The sequence below is a fragment of the Centroberyx affinis genome, unplaced genomic scaffold (assembly GCF_046629955.1).
Source record: "Centroberyx affinis isolate AG114_WGS23_722 - 3 ecotype Tasmania unplaced genomic scaffold, CSIRO-AGI_Caff_v1 ptg001162l_1, whole genome shotgun sequence".
Lineage (NCBI taxonomy): Eukaryota > Metazoa > Chordata > Actinopteri > Beryciformes > Berycidae > Centroberyx > Centroberyx affinis.
Genome location: NW_027279693.1, coordinates 505,566 through 520,062, shown reverse-complemented (window position 1 = coordinate 520,062; position 14,497 = coordinate 505,566). Strand labels below are relative to the sequence as shown.

Here is a 14,497-nt window from a genome sequence, read left to right as displayed (position 1 = left end):
ACGAGTATGGGCCATAGTCAGTTTTGAAAGCCAGAAATCTCAGCAGCTGGCCAAGTAATTGTTAAGTCATTGGTGTTTTGCTACGGGGCAGTGAAAGTCTTACTTACTGCCCCTTTAATCTATTCCTCTCATGGTTCTAAATTCAGTCAGTCAGTCATGCATTCGATTAATCTGTTCCAAACCAGTTTTTTCCTATGACATTTTCAGAGATCATTAAATCAGTTTGAATGATCTATCAACCCAGAAGGTAAAACATTAGACAACTCCTCTAACAACCAAAAATTAGTCAAAGGTAAATTATTCAACCATAGGTCGGCATCCATACCTTCTACCTGCCTTATATGTACCTGATGAGTCAAGAAGCCCTAAAGGCAGGGAAATTATAATCATAGTCTGATAGACTAATAACAGCTGTACCATGCCGCCAGATTACGCCCCGCATTCGATTTGTAAGTGTGACTCAGATCACTTGAGGGAAAATTGGTTGGCATATTATAGCAGATGTAATTAGGAGTTTCAGTGAAGCAAAACCACAGCCCGAAACAAATAAAATCAGTCTGGTATCTCTTAAAGCAAGAAACAAACCAGCCAAAAGTGTAATTATCATGATAATAAATGATAAATGTTATATATATATAACTCTTTAATCAAAAATAAAAAAAAAAGGATATAATAAGAGTAGTACAAGAGAGCAAATAAAAGCAGTAAAGTCAGTTAAAACTTTTTGTAATAGTCTGTTTTTCTTAAGTAATGTTATAACAGTTTGAGCAGACTCTAGTGACGTTTGGCTTTTATACAATATCTACAACATTTTTACAATAGTATCAAATGTTAAAGCCAAAGACAAGCTTTGGTTTTAATTTAATATTTTTTTTTAGCCCTCAGCCAACTACAAATTAGATTGCTGTTGCTAAGCAATAAACATCCTTGCTTGCTTTTATTTGGTTCATAGTAAATAATTTGTAAAAAAGACAGAGTCAAAATCACTACAGAGATACAGTATATTAATGTAAACTCGAGCTTGTGTGTTGTCCCCACAGAGATTTTAGATTTTCGGTAAGAAATTTGGGGATTCGCAATTGACCATATCTGCAATCATTTTGTCCCATGATGGAAAAGTGTTGTTTGGGGTTTCTTTGAGTGTAACAGAAACATGGCAAAATTTCACATGAATAAATGTAAGTTTACAGATTTTTAAAAACAGTAATGTTAACAGTGCTGTAGAGGTAAATAAAAAGGAAGATAAACTAAAACCTCCACCTGTGATCATCATAGGGCAAACAACCACCAATAGGAACAAAAATCTATATTTTCACTGCATTCATTGATGTATGTTTTTTTTTCTCTCAAAGTAGTACTAATGTATGTGAATTTACCTCATACAGACTGAAAGATTAGCCTGAAAAGGTGGTAAACCACAAATAAAAGGTGGTAAAGTGTTTAACTGGGCTTACCCTCCACTACATCCCTGGTTGTTAACATCCAGTTATAATAAGTTATAATTGATACTTTTGTGATGAGTAGTTTTTGGTTTACATCTCTACCAGATCAGTTGCCATGGTAATGGCTATGTCAGCGTTAACGCCCATTTTCACAGAAGGAAAGGTGGCACCGTTTTCTTTACTATTGAGTGATTCATCTTCACCAAGGTACTTTCCGTTCCACACGTAATTAAATCAGATATGATTATGAAATAGTCTCGCTTCAAACAAGGCCCAACTTGTTTAAATAGCCAAAATACCTGATGTAATGACAAAAGAATGACAAGACAAGGGGCAATAAAGGTTGAAATGCTCCAAGTCAGTCTTCTGAAATGAGATTTACATGACATGACATTTCTCTTTTGCAATATCGGATTTTTGGACATTGTTAGATCACGCAGAGGTACAGGAAGTAACCCAAGATCACATGTAACGCCGACCTCGACCTCAACCAAGTCCGACATGCCCAAATATGGATTTACGGTTCCACAGCAATTTCTCTATGGGGAAAATGAATGATATAAGAAGAATATATAACTTTTTACATACATTGTATTCCATTATAAGCAGTACATTACAGTCATTACAGCGTATAAATTGGAATACGCTGTGAATTTAAGTGCATATGCCATGGATTTTGGATGTAAAGTAATCTGATTAGTCATTCATTAAAGTGATAATCTGTGACATTTCCATATAAATAAATGTCTGTTTTACTGCTCTGTTGCCGACTGATATAGTAGCCTACTACTAGCTCTAATGGGAGTAATTCCTATGTTCCCAGGATCCTATGTTCCCAGGTCTAGGGTTAGGGTTTAGGGTTAGGGTTAGAGACCTTCAAAATCAAATAAAATGATGGATAATATTTATGAAATATTTTAACTTGAAACGGGTCAAATTTGACCCGAACACAATAGGAGGGTTAATGTGTGTTAACAGAATATTGAACTGGGGAACATAGGACCCTGGGAACATAGGACCTTGGGAACACAGGACCCTGGGAACTTAGGACCCTGGGAACTTAGGACCTTGGGAACTTAGGACCCTGGGAACTTAGGACCCTGGGAACATAGGACCTTGGGAACTTAGGACATTGGGAACTTAGGACTCTGGGAACATAGGACCTTGGGAACTTAGAACATTGGGAACTTAGGACCTTGGGAACATAGGACCCTGGGAACATAGGACCCTGGGAACATAGATATGCTCCCGTTCTAATGCTTTTGTCAGCAAAACCCTTCTCCTACAAAGTGGTATTTTCGCCCTTATTCAACCAGTCAAGTTGACTAAAAACATATTCTTATTTACAGCAAAGACTTGTGGTAGGGGTTGCAGAGAGAGGGAAGGTTACAGACATGTTTTTACACCTCTGACCTGTCCAATACAACCACAGCTTTGTACACTGAGCAGCTTCACTGGAGCACTTTGGGGTGAAGTGCCTTGCTCAAGGGTAGTTACTGACAAAGTATCTTGTTCACTTTCCCCATGCATATTTTCCCAGTTGGTTCCGGAATTTCGACCTTCAAGTCACAAGCTCATTTTCTTTAGCTTTAGCTTACCATCACCCCATCTTCTGGCTTGCTAGCCTACCCATGTTCTGGCCTTCAGGAAATATTCCTCCTTGGGATGAAAAGAGACATGATCAGCATATGACAGAGGTTTGACAAAGTCAGCTTTGCTCGAGTCCCAAGTCAGTCTCAAGTCTTAAAGCACAAGTCTCAAGTCAAGCCCCAAGTCTAAATGTAGATTACCAAGTCAAGTCCATGTCATTAATGTCAAGTCCCAAGTCTAAATGTAGATTACCAAGTCAAGTCCATGTCATTAATGTCAAGTCTCAAGTGTAAATGTAGAACACCAAGTCAAGTCGGAACAAATCAAACTTGGTTGTCTGGTGGAACAAATTCCATAAGTTTAAGACTTTAGAAACCTTTTCAAGTCGACAAAGTACAAGTCAGAGTTAAGTCCCAAGTCACCAGAACTCAAGTCAAGTTAGGTCTCAAGCAATTCAAATTGTGACTCCAGTCTGACTCGAGTCCAAGTCATGTGACTTGAGTCCCCACCTCTGGCATATGAGCATTGGAAGTTGCTTTGCAGTTATGTCATAAATCTCCTACCAACCAGGTCTGGCTCCATCATGGAGGTCCAGTGGAGAATTGGCTATATGCAAATGATGTTAAATATTAACAACCAGGCAAGAAAAAGGGAGATATCTGACAAAGGCTAGTCTTGGTGTTGGTGTAGATCTATTCAGTTACTACTACCATTCATTTGGAAATAGTATCCATGAAACGTCTTATGCAAGGCATATGCTTTATTTCTGACATCTATCAATGTCAGCTCAGGTCATGCGTAAGAGGTTGTTTGTCTGGTCGTCGGCTCTGACCACTTCCCTTTGGAAAATGCGACTCAGCTCTGAAATGCGGCCCTCTGCCTCTTATCTGGACGAGGTCAATCTCGTTTGCAATGCATCGTCTGATTACTCCTGGCTGATATACCACACACGGTAACCACTGTTACCACTCTGCAAGGTCAGGATCGGTGAGCGGCGGTGACACATTGGGGTGGAAATGATAATAAAGTGATTAGCGTGGGTGGGTTGCAAACAATCCAGGGCGGCCATTGCCTTTCCTTTGGTTACCCATTAACTCTGAGTGTTCTCTTCAGTCAGCATGCGGTTATCTCCCACTGACAGCTGTTGAATCACTTAGAAAGTGTCTAAAAGCAAATATGCTTCTCATCCGTTCATGATATGGCCACAAATAGGGTCATGAAACTGGGAAACTTTAGTCTCACGTGCATTTAGCATCTAGGCACATCCTTACAGCACCAATATCACAAGTGTGATAGAAATAAAGAATTACTAACAATGTTACTTCTATAATGTAGCTTTGCATCGAGAACATGTCGTCATCTAAAAATCATTTGAATAGAAAGTAAACACAGGTAACCAGATTAAGAGCAGAAAAGAGAACTGTCTCAATAATCACATAATGGATCCTTCCACCAGTGACTTTTGAGGCCATTTGAAGATAAAATCTCCATAGTAGTAAAATTAAATCGACATGGCTTTGAGTGCAACCAAGGTTCAGGAACTAGGACGAGGTAGCTACTCTTGGGAGGCCAATGCATGTTCCCAAAATAGTCTTTATTGGTACATTAAAATCTAAAAAACTGAAAAATTGAAATAAGTACTCCTATCTCTCATCCCTAGGAAAGTAATTACTGTAAATGTATCATCTATTGAGAGTGGGCATCTATTAAATCTGTAACTGTTTATGGCTTGAGGGTCCGGAACTGTGAGGCCAGGTCGACCATAATACACAGACTGCATTGTTAGTGTCCTAGAATCTGCCACTAATGCGTATTACATGCATTCCTGCTTGATTCTGATGGGATAGCAGTAAGTATAAAACAAAGGTAAGAGAGATAAGAGTATATTTTTTATTATTCTCTGCCATGGATCAATGGGAAATCATTGCTGTTGCTGCAGCCATTTATCAATGGAGTGTTTGCAGCCATTATTAGCTTTTCCTCCATGATGAGAATGTGGAACTAGGAGCTAGTATTTGGCAACGGGGGAAATTAATCAAATCTGATTGGTTACCGCACTGTGATTTTCTCCTGCCTCGTGATTAAAGTTTTATTTAAACTTTTTCCAGCTATCCCATCATGTTCCATGCAAGCGGTTTGCCGCTTCTCATTGAAAATGAATAGAAGCCTAATGAAATGGCTTACAGCGTGGTGTCCCTGTTAGGCTCTGCTCACACCGCAGCTGACAGTGTCCCAATTTGGATTTTTTTTCCTCACACATGACACAGATCGGATGTTTTCTAATCAGTGAGAACAGCAAAAAGCAAGATTTTTATTTAACTATTTCTTGTCTTTATTTTTGTCTTTATTATTAACCTTTAGTCCCCCTGGCGTGTTTGTAATTGTGTGATTGTGATCAAGTTGTATACACAAAGTGTTGAGAACTTGTTGATATTGTTGTTGTATGTATTACTTAACTGTAATAAAATAGTTAAAAAAAAAATTAAAAAAAAAGTTCGCCAAGCAATTTGTGCACAGACACAAAAAAAACCCCAAAAAAACAAAAAAAAACAGAACAGTAAAAAGCTGCATGGAGTTGCATTTTTTCAGTTCCCATCTGGACCACATGGATATGTGCTGCAAAATCTGATCCCAATCCAATCCAATTTTTTTCAGAATTTAGATTTTGTTGCCATGACAATGAGTAAATCTTAGGTCATTCACCTGAGACAGTCATAATTTAGTAATCTTGGCTGAGCCAGTGTCAGCATGTAGGACGAGACACAACAATGGGAAGAAAGACAAACAGCAACTTGATGCCACAATTCAGTCACACATTCTGATTCGTGACATCAGCTGAATGACTGAAGGCACATACCATAACATCTTTTGTTATTGTTACACTGCTCGTCGCTGTCAGTTCATATTTTTTATGTATGTCATCCAAAAAATGAGACGTGAGCAGCAATTCAGAATTGAGCATGAAGGCCTGCAGTGTGAGCTCAGCCTCTGAGAAGCTTCAGCAGGCTATATTTGGGTCAGTCATGCCATGACAAACCAAGTGAGCCTTCCAGAAGGAGAAAATGCCCTGAGGAAGTAGATATGTACAGACTTGAAGAGAGAGGGCATTCTACTGGATTCTACAGTCAGCAAAAAAAAATATGTGAGAAGTAGGTTGAAAAATACATTTACATACATATATAGAATAAAAACCACAGAAGCAATACAGCGTTTAGCAGTGAAGAGGCTCGGGGCGGAGCGGTGGGACCTTTCACAGTGTGACCCAAAGATAACAAACCATTTCCTTTATCTGTCAGCTGCATGTCGGCTGCATACGCAAAGCAAAGAACATACTTTGGGGGGGAAAAAAGACAAAAAAAAGAAAGCACATGCACAGGCCTCTGGCTGTATGCACCAGAATAGCAATACTGTCTGAATATCAACTCCCAGTTAACAATCCCAGGTATGCTTCTTCATGTTCCGATCAAATAATAAATAGAATATTCTCAATCTGGAACTTGAGCTTACATAGACAACAAAGGCTAAGCAGTAAAGAGGCTATGTTGTTGCCTGTTCCACCTCACAGTATCCCGGCTAATGTTTATTCCAGTTTTTTGTTATTTGAGTTGGTCATACTTGGTATCGTTCGAGATGATTTCCTGCTCGCCTGGAAAATAGACGGCACACTCACTGCTCTATTTCTTCTTCTTCAGTTTTGTGTACTTCAAGACGTTCACATGTTACTTATTCCCGAGATTCCCGTGGCTCACGCAGTCGGGTCGGACAGCTTCTCTAACCATCATGCAACGGGCCGAGCAAGGCGCTGGGCAAAACCGCGCAGGACTTGCCTCATCTCAAACGAGCCTATCGTGTTCACAGTCCTGCCGTTCTCCAGCATCAAAGAACTACAATACCCAGGTGTTCACAGGTGTCGTGCATATAGCTAATTAGATGGTCGGGGGCTTCGGTGTGATGTCAAAGTGCCTTTTAAGGAAAGTGGGTTCACTTGGGCGCCATCTTGGTAACGCTCCCTGGGCAAGGAGGTCCCTGGGCAGCAAGTTCATGACCAGTGGTGGAAAGTAACTAAGTACATTTCAAGTACTGTACTTAAGTACAATTTTGAGATACTTGTACTTTACTTGAGTATTTCCATTTGATGCTACTTTATACTTCCACTCCACTACATTTCAGAGGGAAATATTGTACTTTCTACTCCTCTACATTTATTTGACAGCTTTAGTTACTTTTCAGATGGAGATTTGACACAATGGATAATATAACAAGCTTTTAAAATACAACACATTGTTAAAGATGAAACCAGTGGTTTCCAACCTTTTTGGCTTTTGACGTCTTACAAAAAGCAGTGTGTAGTCGGGTCACATTTCAGATGTCTATGAGTTGTTAACAGCTCCACCAAATAGTGATTTTTCCCTCTAAACCTCACATGGTTTCATTTCAATAAATGATCAAATGATCCAATATTTCAGCAAAAATCAAAGATTAGAGAAAAAGTCCAAAAACTGAAAACATATTTGTGTATCAGAACTTTGTTTTTTCTTCTTTCCTCTCCCATTAATCATCTCACGACCCCTCAGATTTATCTGGTGACCCTTTGGAGGGGCCCGAGCCCTAGGTTGGGAACCACTGGACTAAACTAGCTAACTGTATATAAAGTAGTTCAAACTAGCTCCACCTCCAGCAGCTACAACAGTAACATGCTGCTTACACACTGATGCTTCAGTATTAATAATCTAATGATGTCATATGTAATAAAATATCAGTCAGAGGGACCAAACCACTACTTTTACTTTAATACTTTAACTACATTTTGCTGCTAATACTTATGTACTTTTACTTAAGTAAAGGATCAGAGTACTTCTTCCACCACTGTTCATGACTAACAAGACTCCTATCTCTTTGAATGGGGAGTCGTCTACATCTAAAGTTCATCTATCGAATCATCTACCTATCTAAATACATATAAAAACTGCTGAATTGTTAACATCATGGAGTGTTAAAATTTGTTTCAAAGGACACTGACGTCACAGAAAAATGTCTTTTTTCCACTTACCACACGCAGCTCCATCCACTGCTTCACTAAACAGTGACATTATAACATTCAGTCCCATACCTACATTTGTTATTGTATCACCTGTCAACAGTCATGTCATGCATGCAGCCCACAGTGGGGAGCTGACAGTTATATATCTGAGAATATCATGTTATTCAATTATTTCAAATGTATTATTAAAATGGTTGCTGGCAGAGACGGTTGATGTTGCCCCCAACTAGCGTGAGTTGTCATAAATAACAGTTCTCCCATTGCGTAAAGCTGAAAGTATGATTGACAGATTTTCTTTATGATATGCACACAAAGGCGTGTCGAGGCCAGTTTCACTGATGACACGTCTTTCATCTTTAGCGTTATGGATTCAAAACTGACACAGTGCACTGTCTATAATACAGTCTCTGGTGATGTCTTTATGCTTATTGGTCATTTCACTATCACTCAGCAAGAGCCTGTATGAAAGTCCCCCACGTTCCAGTGTGCCTCCTCCCTTCCATCCTCTGGTTACCAAGTTATTTAGCCCTTTCCTCACCTTCTCCTCACTCCAAAATGTCCCAGGCTGCTGATTCATACTCCTGCCTTGCTGTGGGTCAGCAGAGGGTTGAGGTAAAACGTTTACTCTCATACCAGCTCCATTTCCCACCAGGTTTCACTTTCAGATTCATTTGATATTGATAGTTATGTGTCATTTTATCTGTTCTGCTTCATCACAGAGGTAGTAGGATGTTCAGGTGTGAGATTTGATATTTGTTGTGTTATTTTACCCATTCTGCTTCAACACAAATGAAGCAGGAGGTTCAGGTGTGAGAATAGGAGTCAGGGACATGAGAGGCCTGAGATTTCAGTACTGTGCTACCAGGTATCATCGCAACAAGGGCTTTGATACCCAACACATCTTTCTCCAATTGAAGTGAATACCATATGCTGGATCCTGTCTTTATGATAACATGACATTCAAATTAGCTTTTAAAAAGGAAAAAGCAGAAACAATTCATATTTTTCAACTTTTATTTTATAGAAAACTAACCCATAGGGTTTCATACAAAAAAAAAATACTTGTATACAAAGTATTAAGGATGCATTGAAAACTTGCTTTCTCACAGATCAGTCTTTTAACAGTGATTTTTTTGTGGAAGAACAATAATTGTGAAGCCGCCACCACAGGCGTCTCACAGTGAAATGTTGTCTAGGACAACCACAGAGAAGTTACCATGATTATGTTTGCATAAGGTGCGGTCTGTGACGTCTGAGCAAGCACAACGCTGTTTGGCACATATAGTGTCAACAAATTGTAGCTATTCAGCAAGCCCCCATTTCAAAAAGGAAACAGAGGTTCAGATAAGTGGAGTATTTTGGGGATGTTCAGATACATTCTCAAACATCAGAAACATTGTTCAAACATAAGGAAAAAAAACAAACAAAAACAAAAATCAGGAACTCTTGTAGGCAGTAGTAGAGCAAAATGCATCAATCAGAAAGTGCAATACCATATAGGAATAATAAACCACGTTTTTGAAAAACACTGGTACACAAGAATATATGGATGCTGCATGGGTGTCCCTTAGCATCTAAGGAGGATATATTCACCATGCAGTAATTCTCAAACGCAACCAATATTCCCTTGACAAACATCTCACAAAATCTTAAAATCCTCCTAACACAAATTGCCTGGACTAAAGTAACAAAAAAAGATGGTTCCTCTAGTAAAATCCCTCTAGGAAAATATAGGGCTTGACTGGAATGACAAAACATCGTGAGGAACAGTCAAGCCCGACAAGCAAAGATGTTACAATCAGCTGGGGGACTAATGAATGACTGAATGCTTGGCCCCCGTGGTAAAGTCATGGAGTGATTGCATGGTTTACAATGGACAGTGAGACCCTCACAAGTTCTACACCAGTGCAGAGTCTCTGGAAGGAGCAGCTTATTCACAAACGTGGCGCGCCGCAGGCTCTGCGGCTCGACCTTCAGGCCCGCGACCTGAAGAGCACCAGGAGGGAAGAAAATCAGCATCAGCTCGGGCTGCGAAGCGTGGCGAAGAAAGCCGACAGGACAAGGCACACGTCAACCTCTTTCTTTTTTCGACTTTCACTGTCCTGGATTCACTCGTCCGTTCCGACACTCGCCGGCGGTTTCCGCTCCTTTTCAAGTGCCTTACATGAAGAGAGGGTCCCTGAGAGCTGGACCACAGTTCTGGTAGCGCCGCTCAGGCTTCAGCAGACCGGCAGCATGCGAGCGTTGCCGTTGTACTCCTCGTCGGTCTGCGTCGGGGGAAATAAAATGACAGCTTGGTTAGATAGTCCATCAACAAAGGAGATCATTTCATATTAGCCAAACTGAGGGAATTCAGTAGAGGAACATGTAGCAAGAGAGTTTTCTGACATTTAAAAGAACACGCTGGCCTGAGACGCTCACCTCTGTGTACGCCGGCGGCGGCGGGAACTGGAAGGCCGGCGCGTTCATGAAGATGGGGCTGTCGTCGCCGTCGAAGTCGTCCAGCAGCGGCGTGAGGGGCTGGTCCAGACGGCAGTCCCGGGTCACGTCGCAGTAGCTGGGCGGCGCCGAGGGCATCCGGAGGGACACCCAGCTCTGGGAGGCGTTGCTGACGGAGCCCTCCTGGCTGCTCACGCTGTTGGAGCGGCTGCCCAGGCCGGCCGTCCCGATGACCAGCGGCAGCTCCAGGATCAGCTTCTCGCTACCGGGGATGTGGACGTAGATCTGGAGGAAGGATCGTTGAAATATGTTAAATTCAATAAAGTGAGATGAAGTGAAGTATTTGCAGTTATCAAAAGTTATTTCGACGCGCAGAAATAAAAGGCTTACCATCAGGGCGTACTCCACACGGATGATGTTGCAGCCCAGCATGGAGGGCTTGATCTTGGGCACCCTGATGGTCTTCCCTTGCCAGGCGTCGCACATGCCGGAGATGATGTGGTTCCCGCGGACCGAGGACAGCTTCTGGCGGAAGACCTTGGTGCGCCCGTTGGCCTGGTAGGTGTGCTTGGAGATGATGGCGGCCTTGGGCACCACGATGCGGGAGCAGGTGTTCTCGAACTTGGCGCTGATGCAGATGTCTTCGCCCTCGCAGAAGCCGCGTCGGTCTATTTTGGCGTTGAGCGACACCTGGCCGTCGGGGATGAACATGCAGGTGACTTTCTTCTCCTTCATGCCGCCTGTGGGAGACTGAAGAGATAAAGGAAGGTTACGCACAATTCATCAGGAGCCTCTACATCAAACTTCTTGTAAAAACTGAATCCGCATTGCTACCAATAAGAATGGAAATGGAAATGAGAAGTGAACTCACCAGCAGATCTGGGGTGTTGACATCCAGGGGCTCCTCCACTTCAAAGGGTTTTTTGCACTCAAGGGCAGGCTGGCCTGGCCTCTCCATCAGGGCCTTCACATAGTAATGGACATAGCCAAACTTCCCCTTGTAGGATGACACCAGATGTCTGTGAGAATGAATGAGGAAAGTTAGAATCATCTTAAACCATTAACCATTAAGTGTCTTACTTTTCACTGATGTTTAAGTAAATGGAAACAAGGGACAGTGACTTACCCATGCATGGGGAGCTCAAATCCAAACATGTATTCATATTTGTTGCCGGGCCTCAGGACGACAGATCCATCGGTATCTGTTAATAGAATGGCAGAACTTTAATACTCTTGTTACTGTACTCCATCAATGGAATACTAGACTCCACTGCTGACTCCTGCCAAGACTGGTGTGGGTGGATGCCAGGGGCAGGAGGGTCCCTCAACACAGCCAGGTCAAGTCTGACAGCTGATAGTCTCCTCTAACTGAGGGAATACCAGGGTAGTGAAATCTAAGATATTATATTCTACTCTATCTGGGAAGTCCCACTGTGATGAATGTTTAAGAGCTGGAAGTCAAGTCTAACTGAGGGAATCCCAGTATCATTTCAGGGTTGATAATTTACACGGGTAAAGACAAGGGGGAACTTAACACCATTGCAAAGTTGTTTTTCCACAAGAAATGTTACAATTTAGATATAGTATATTGAAAATGTAAGTCACCACCATGCTAACTTGCCACGCGATACTACTGCTGACTGAGTATTGATTCCACAGTTAGTATAAGGCAGTTTAAAGAGTAGCTTTTAGCTGCACAGGCTGACTATGCAACAGTAAGTAACTTATTCGTACCTGCTGGCTGGTCGTCCAGGCGGACCACCTCCTCGTATCTCAGGTACTCAGCCTCCTGTCTGCAGCGCTGCTTGCCTTTAGCGTAGTCCACCTTGGCGCAGCCCAGACCCAGCACCCTCATAGCGGACACACGGGTCACCTCCGACACCTCCACCACCACCCGTCCGGCAACCTTATCTCCACCGCAGTAGAAAGTCTTGCTGGGGTCCGAGAAAATAACCTCGAAGGTTTTCACTCTCTTCGTCATAGCCACCATGACTGCTCAGATAAGATATCCAAAAGGTGAAAACTAGGTTGAAAGGTGTTAGAGCGTCGCGGCTGTTCAATTAAACGCTTAGGAGATAATAGTTTGCACTATCATGCGAAACTGCAGCTTGCTTTACCTCTATCGTCCTCCACTCATTCTAGTTCACTCTCCTGTAAACAAAGAGGCGCTGCTTTTATATGACCAGTCTCAGCTGCGCATGAGGACTCAGAATGAACAGCATGGCTCAGCGCGTGCACACCGCTCCGATTGGTGGAAAACGGTTGTTTGTGTCGGCTCTAGCCAATCAGCGCCCGAGAAGGCCGCGTGGACACCGCGTGGCTGAGAGACTCTTAGAGCGTGTTCAGCAGATGGGACAGGAAGTCTGGAAGCCAGAAACAGAGACAAGGACACATCATGTAGTAAACACACTGAAACCAGGGAAAAGTAACTTAGCACTTAAAGTTTTGGCTAATAATAATTTCCTCTCGAGGACAATACATCGTAGCCTATCCTGTAATACAACTCATACAACTCATAAGTTACATTAGTCACAAGTTACATTAGTCACATTAGTCACATTAGTCATAATTGTAAGTCTATGGCAGACATGTATCTTCCAGAAAACACTCTAATCTTTTAGCAGCACCACTTATTGAGACAAAGTTTTTCAAGTAGAAAGATGTTACAAGTACTGAAAATCTCTTTTATTATATTGTAATTGAAATGTAACAATAATTGTAAATAGTTTCATCAAAAGCATGTGGATGAATGACAATACAGTGTGGTTGGGTCTATCTTCATTATAAAAATATTCTTTTAAGAACTGACGGGGCATATTCGGTTTGAAGATTTGAGGAAGCTGTAACAAGTTTGAGTAGTTTGGTTTATTTGAGCCCTCACTATTTTGTGTGCATGATTTCATAATTAGTGCAAACAAAATAACACATGCCACTTACCATAATTAGTTGAGTTTACATGATTGCATTGATGTATTTAGTTTGATTAGCCCAATATTTTGTTTAATATCAATATATTTAGTTGAATCTGGCTTTTGGGGATGTGTTATCAAGGCATTACTTATTGACGAGGCTTGCAATGAAAGGTGTTATTAGTAAGAAACAACTCTACTGTCATCAATATGCAGACTGGAGCAATGTTATAGACTTCATAAAGTATTTGTAATGCTCAACACTTCTCACAAAAGTGTGCACATGTTTCATATCTATTTGCATCCTGTTTATGCAAGTCAAGCACACATGTTATTTGCACACAATAGCATGTCATGCACATGAGTTAATACTCCACAAATTATTTTTTTCCCCTACAGGACAGCCACTCCCATGCGCCATAGCTGCTGTATAAAGGTTACTACCACAAGCCTTTCAGTTCAACAAGGACCTAATGAAAATCCTACAGTCTCTTAGCGACATCAGCAGATCCACATGCTTAAAAAACTTTTCAGTAGCCATTTGACCCAGAAACAAGACAGAAATCATATTATTGATTGATTGGTAGAAAGCCATATACAGTATTTCCACTTCAGAAATGATCATCAGTGTACTGTCCTGGAAATGTGTCTGAGATGAAATCACAATGTGAGGCTCACCTGGCCATATTGGACCATACTGGACCATTTTACAAGGGTCAGGAGGGGTCAGGGGCCATAAAGATAGAAGGAGGCTGAGGTCTCCAGACAGATAGCATCTTTGTAGTCTGTCATCCGTTACCGTTGTTCCCTGAGACGCACTTTGAAAATGGCAAGTTTAAAAGGTACCAATGAGTAGATAGGCCAAGACCAAGAGGCAAAGACCTCGGTTCATTTATGTGGGCGGGAATTAAAGACTAAAGATAGATATCTTCTTAACATACTGAAGTAATTTAGATTAAACAGCCTACAGTTAGACGTGGTAAACAACCTCTGTAGCGAAGGGTGACGTCATTCATAGAATAAGACACAAAGATCCGTCTGGATAGACTGTCTGACTGTGCCAGCTTTGGTACAGG

The 14,497-nt window shown here is 41.5% G+C and overlaps 1 protein-coding gene across 1 annotated transcript; it reads right to left on the bottom strand.

Annotated features, from left to right (window-relative positions):
- Positions 1 to 9,073: 9,073 nt before the first annotated feature.
- Positions 9,074 to 12,655, bottom strand: txnipa (thioredoxin interacting protein a). The gene is made up of 6 exons (XM_071524178.1): positions 12,247 to 12,655; positions 11,639 to 11,714; positions 11,384 to 11,531; positions 10,903 to 11,262; positions 10,495 to 10,797; positions 9,074 to 10,340 (listed from the first exon to the last, which is right to left on the bottom strand). Exons 1-6 carry the CDS (start codon positions 12,500 to 12,502, stop codon positions 10,293 to 10,295), a joined length of 1,191 nt encoding a protein of 396 aa, XP_071380279.1. The 5' UTR covers positions 12,503 to 12,655; the 3' UTR covers positions 9,074 to 10,292.
- Positions 12,656 to 14,497: the final 1,842 nt, after the last annotated feature.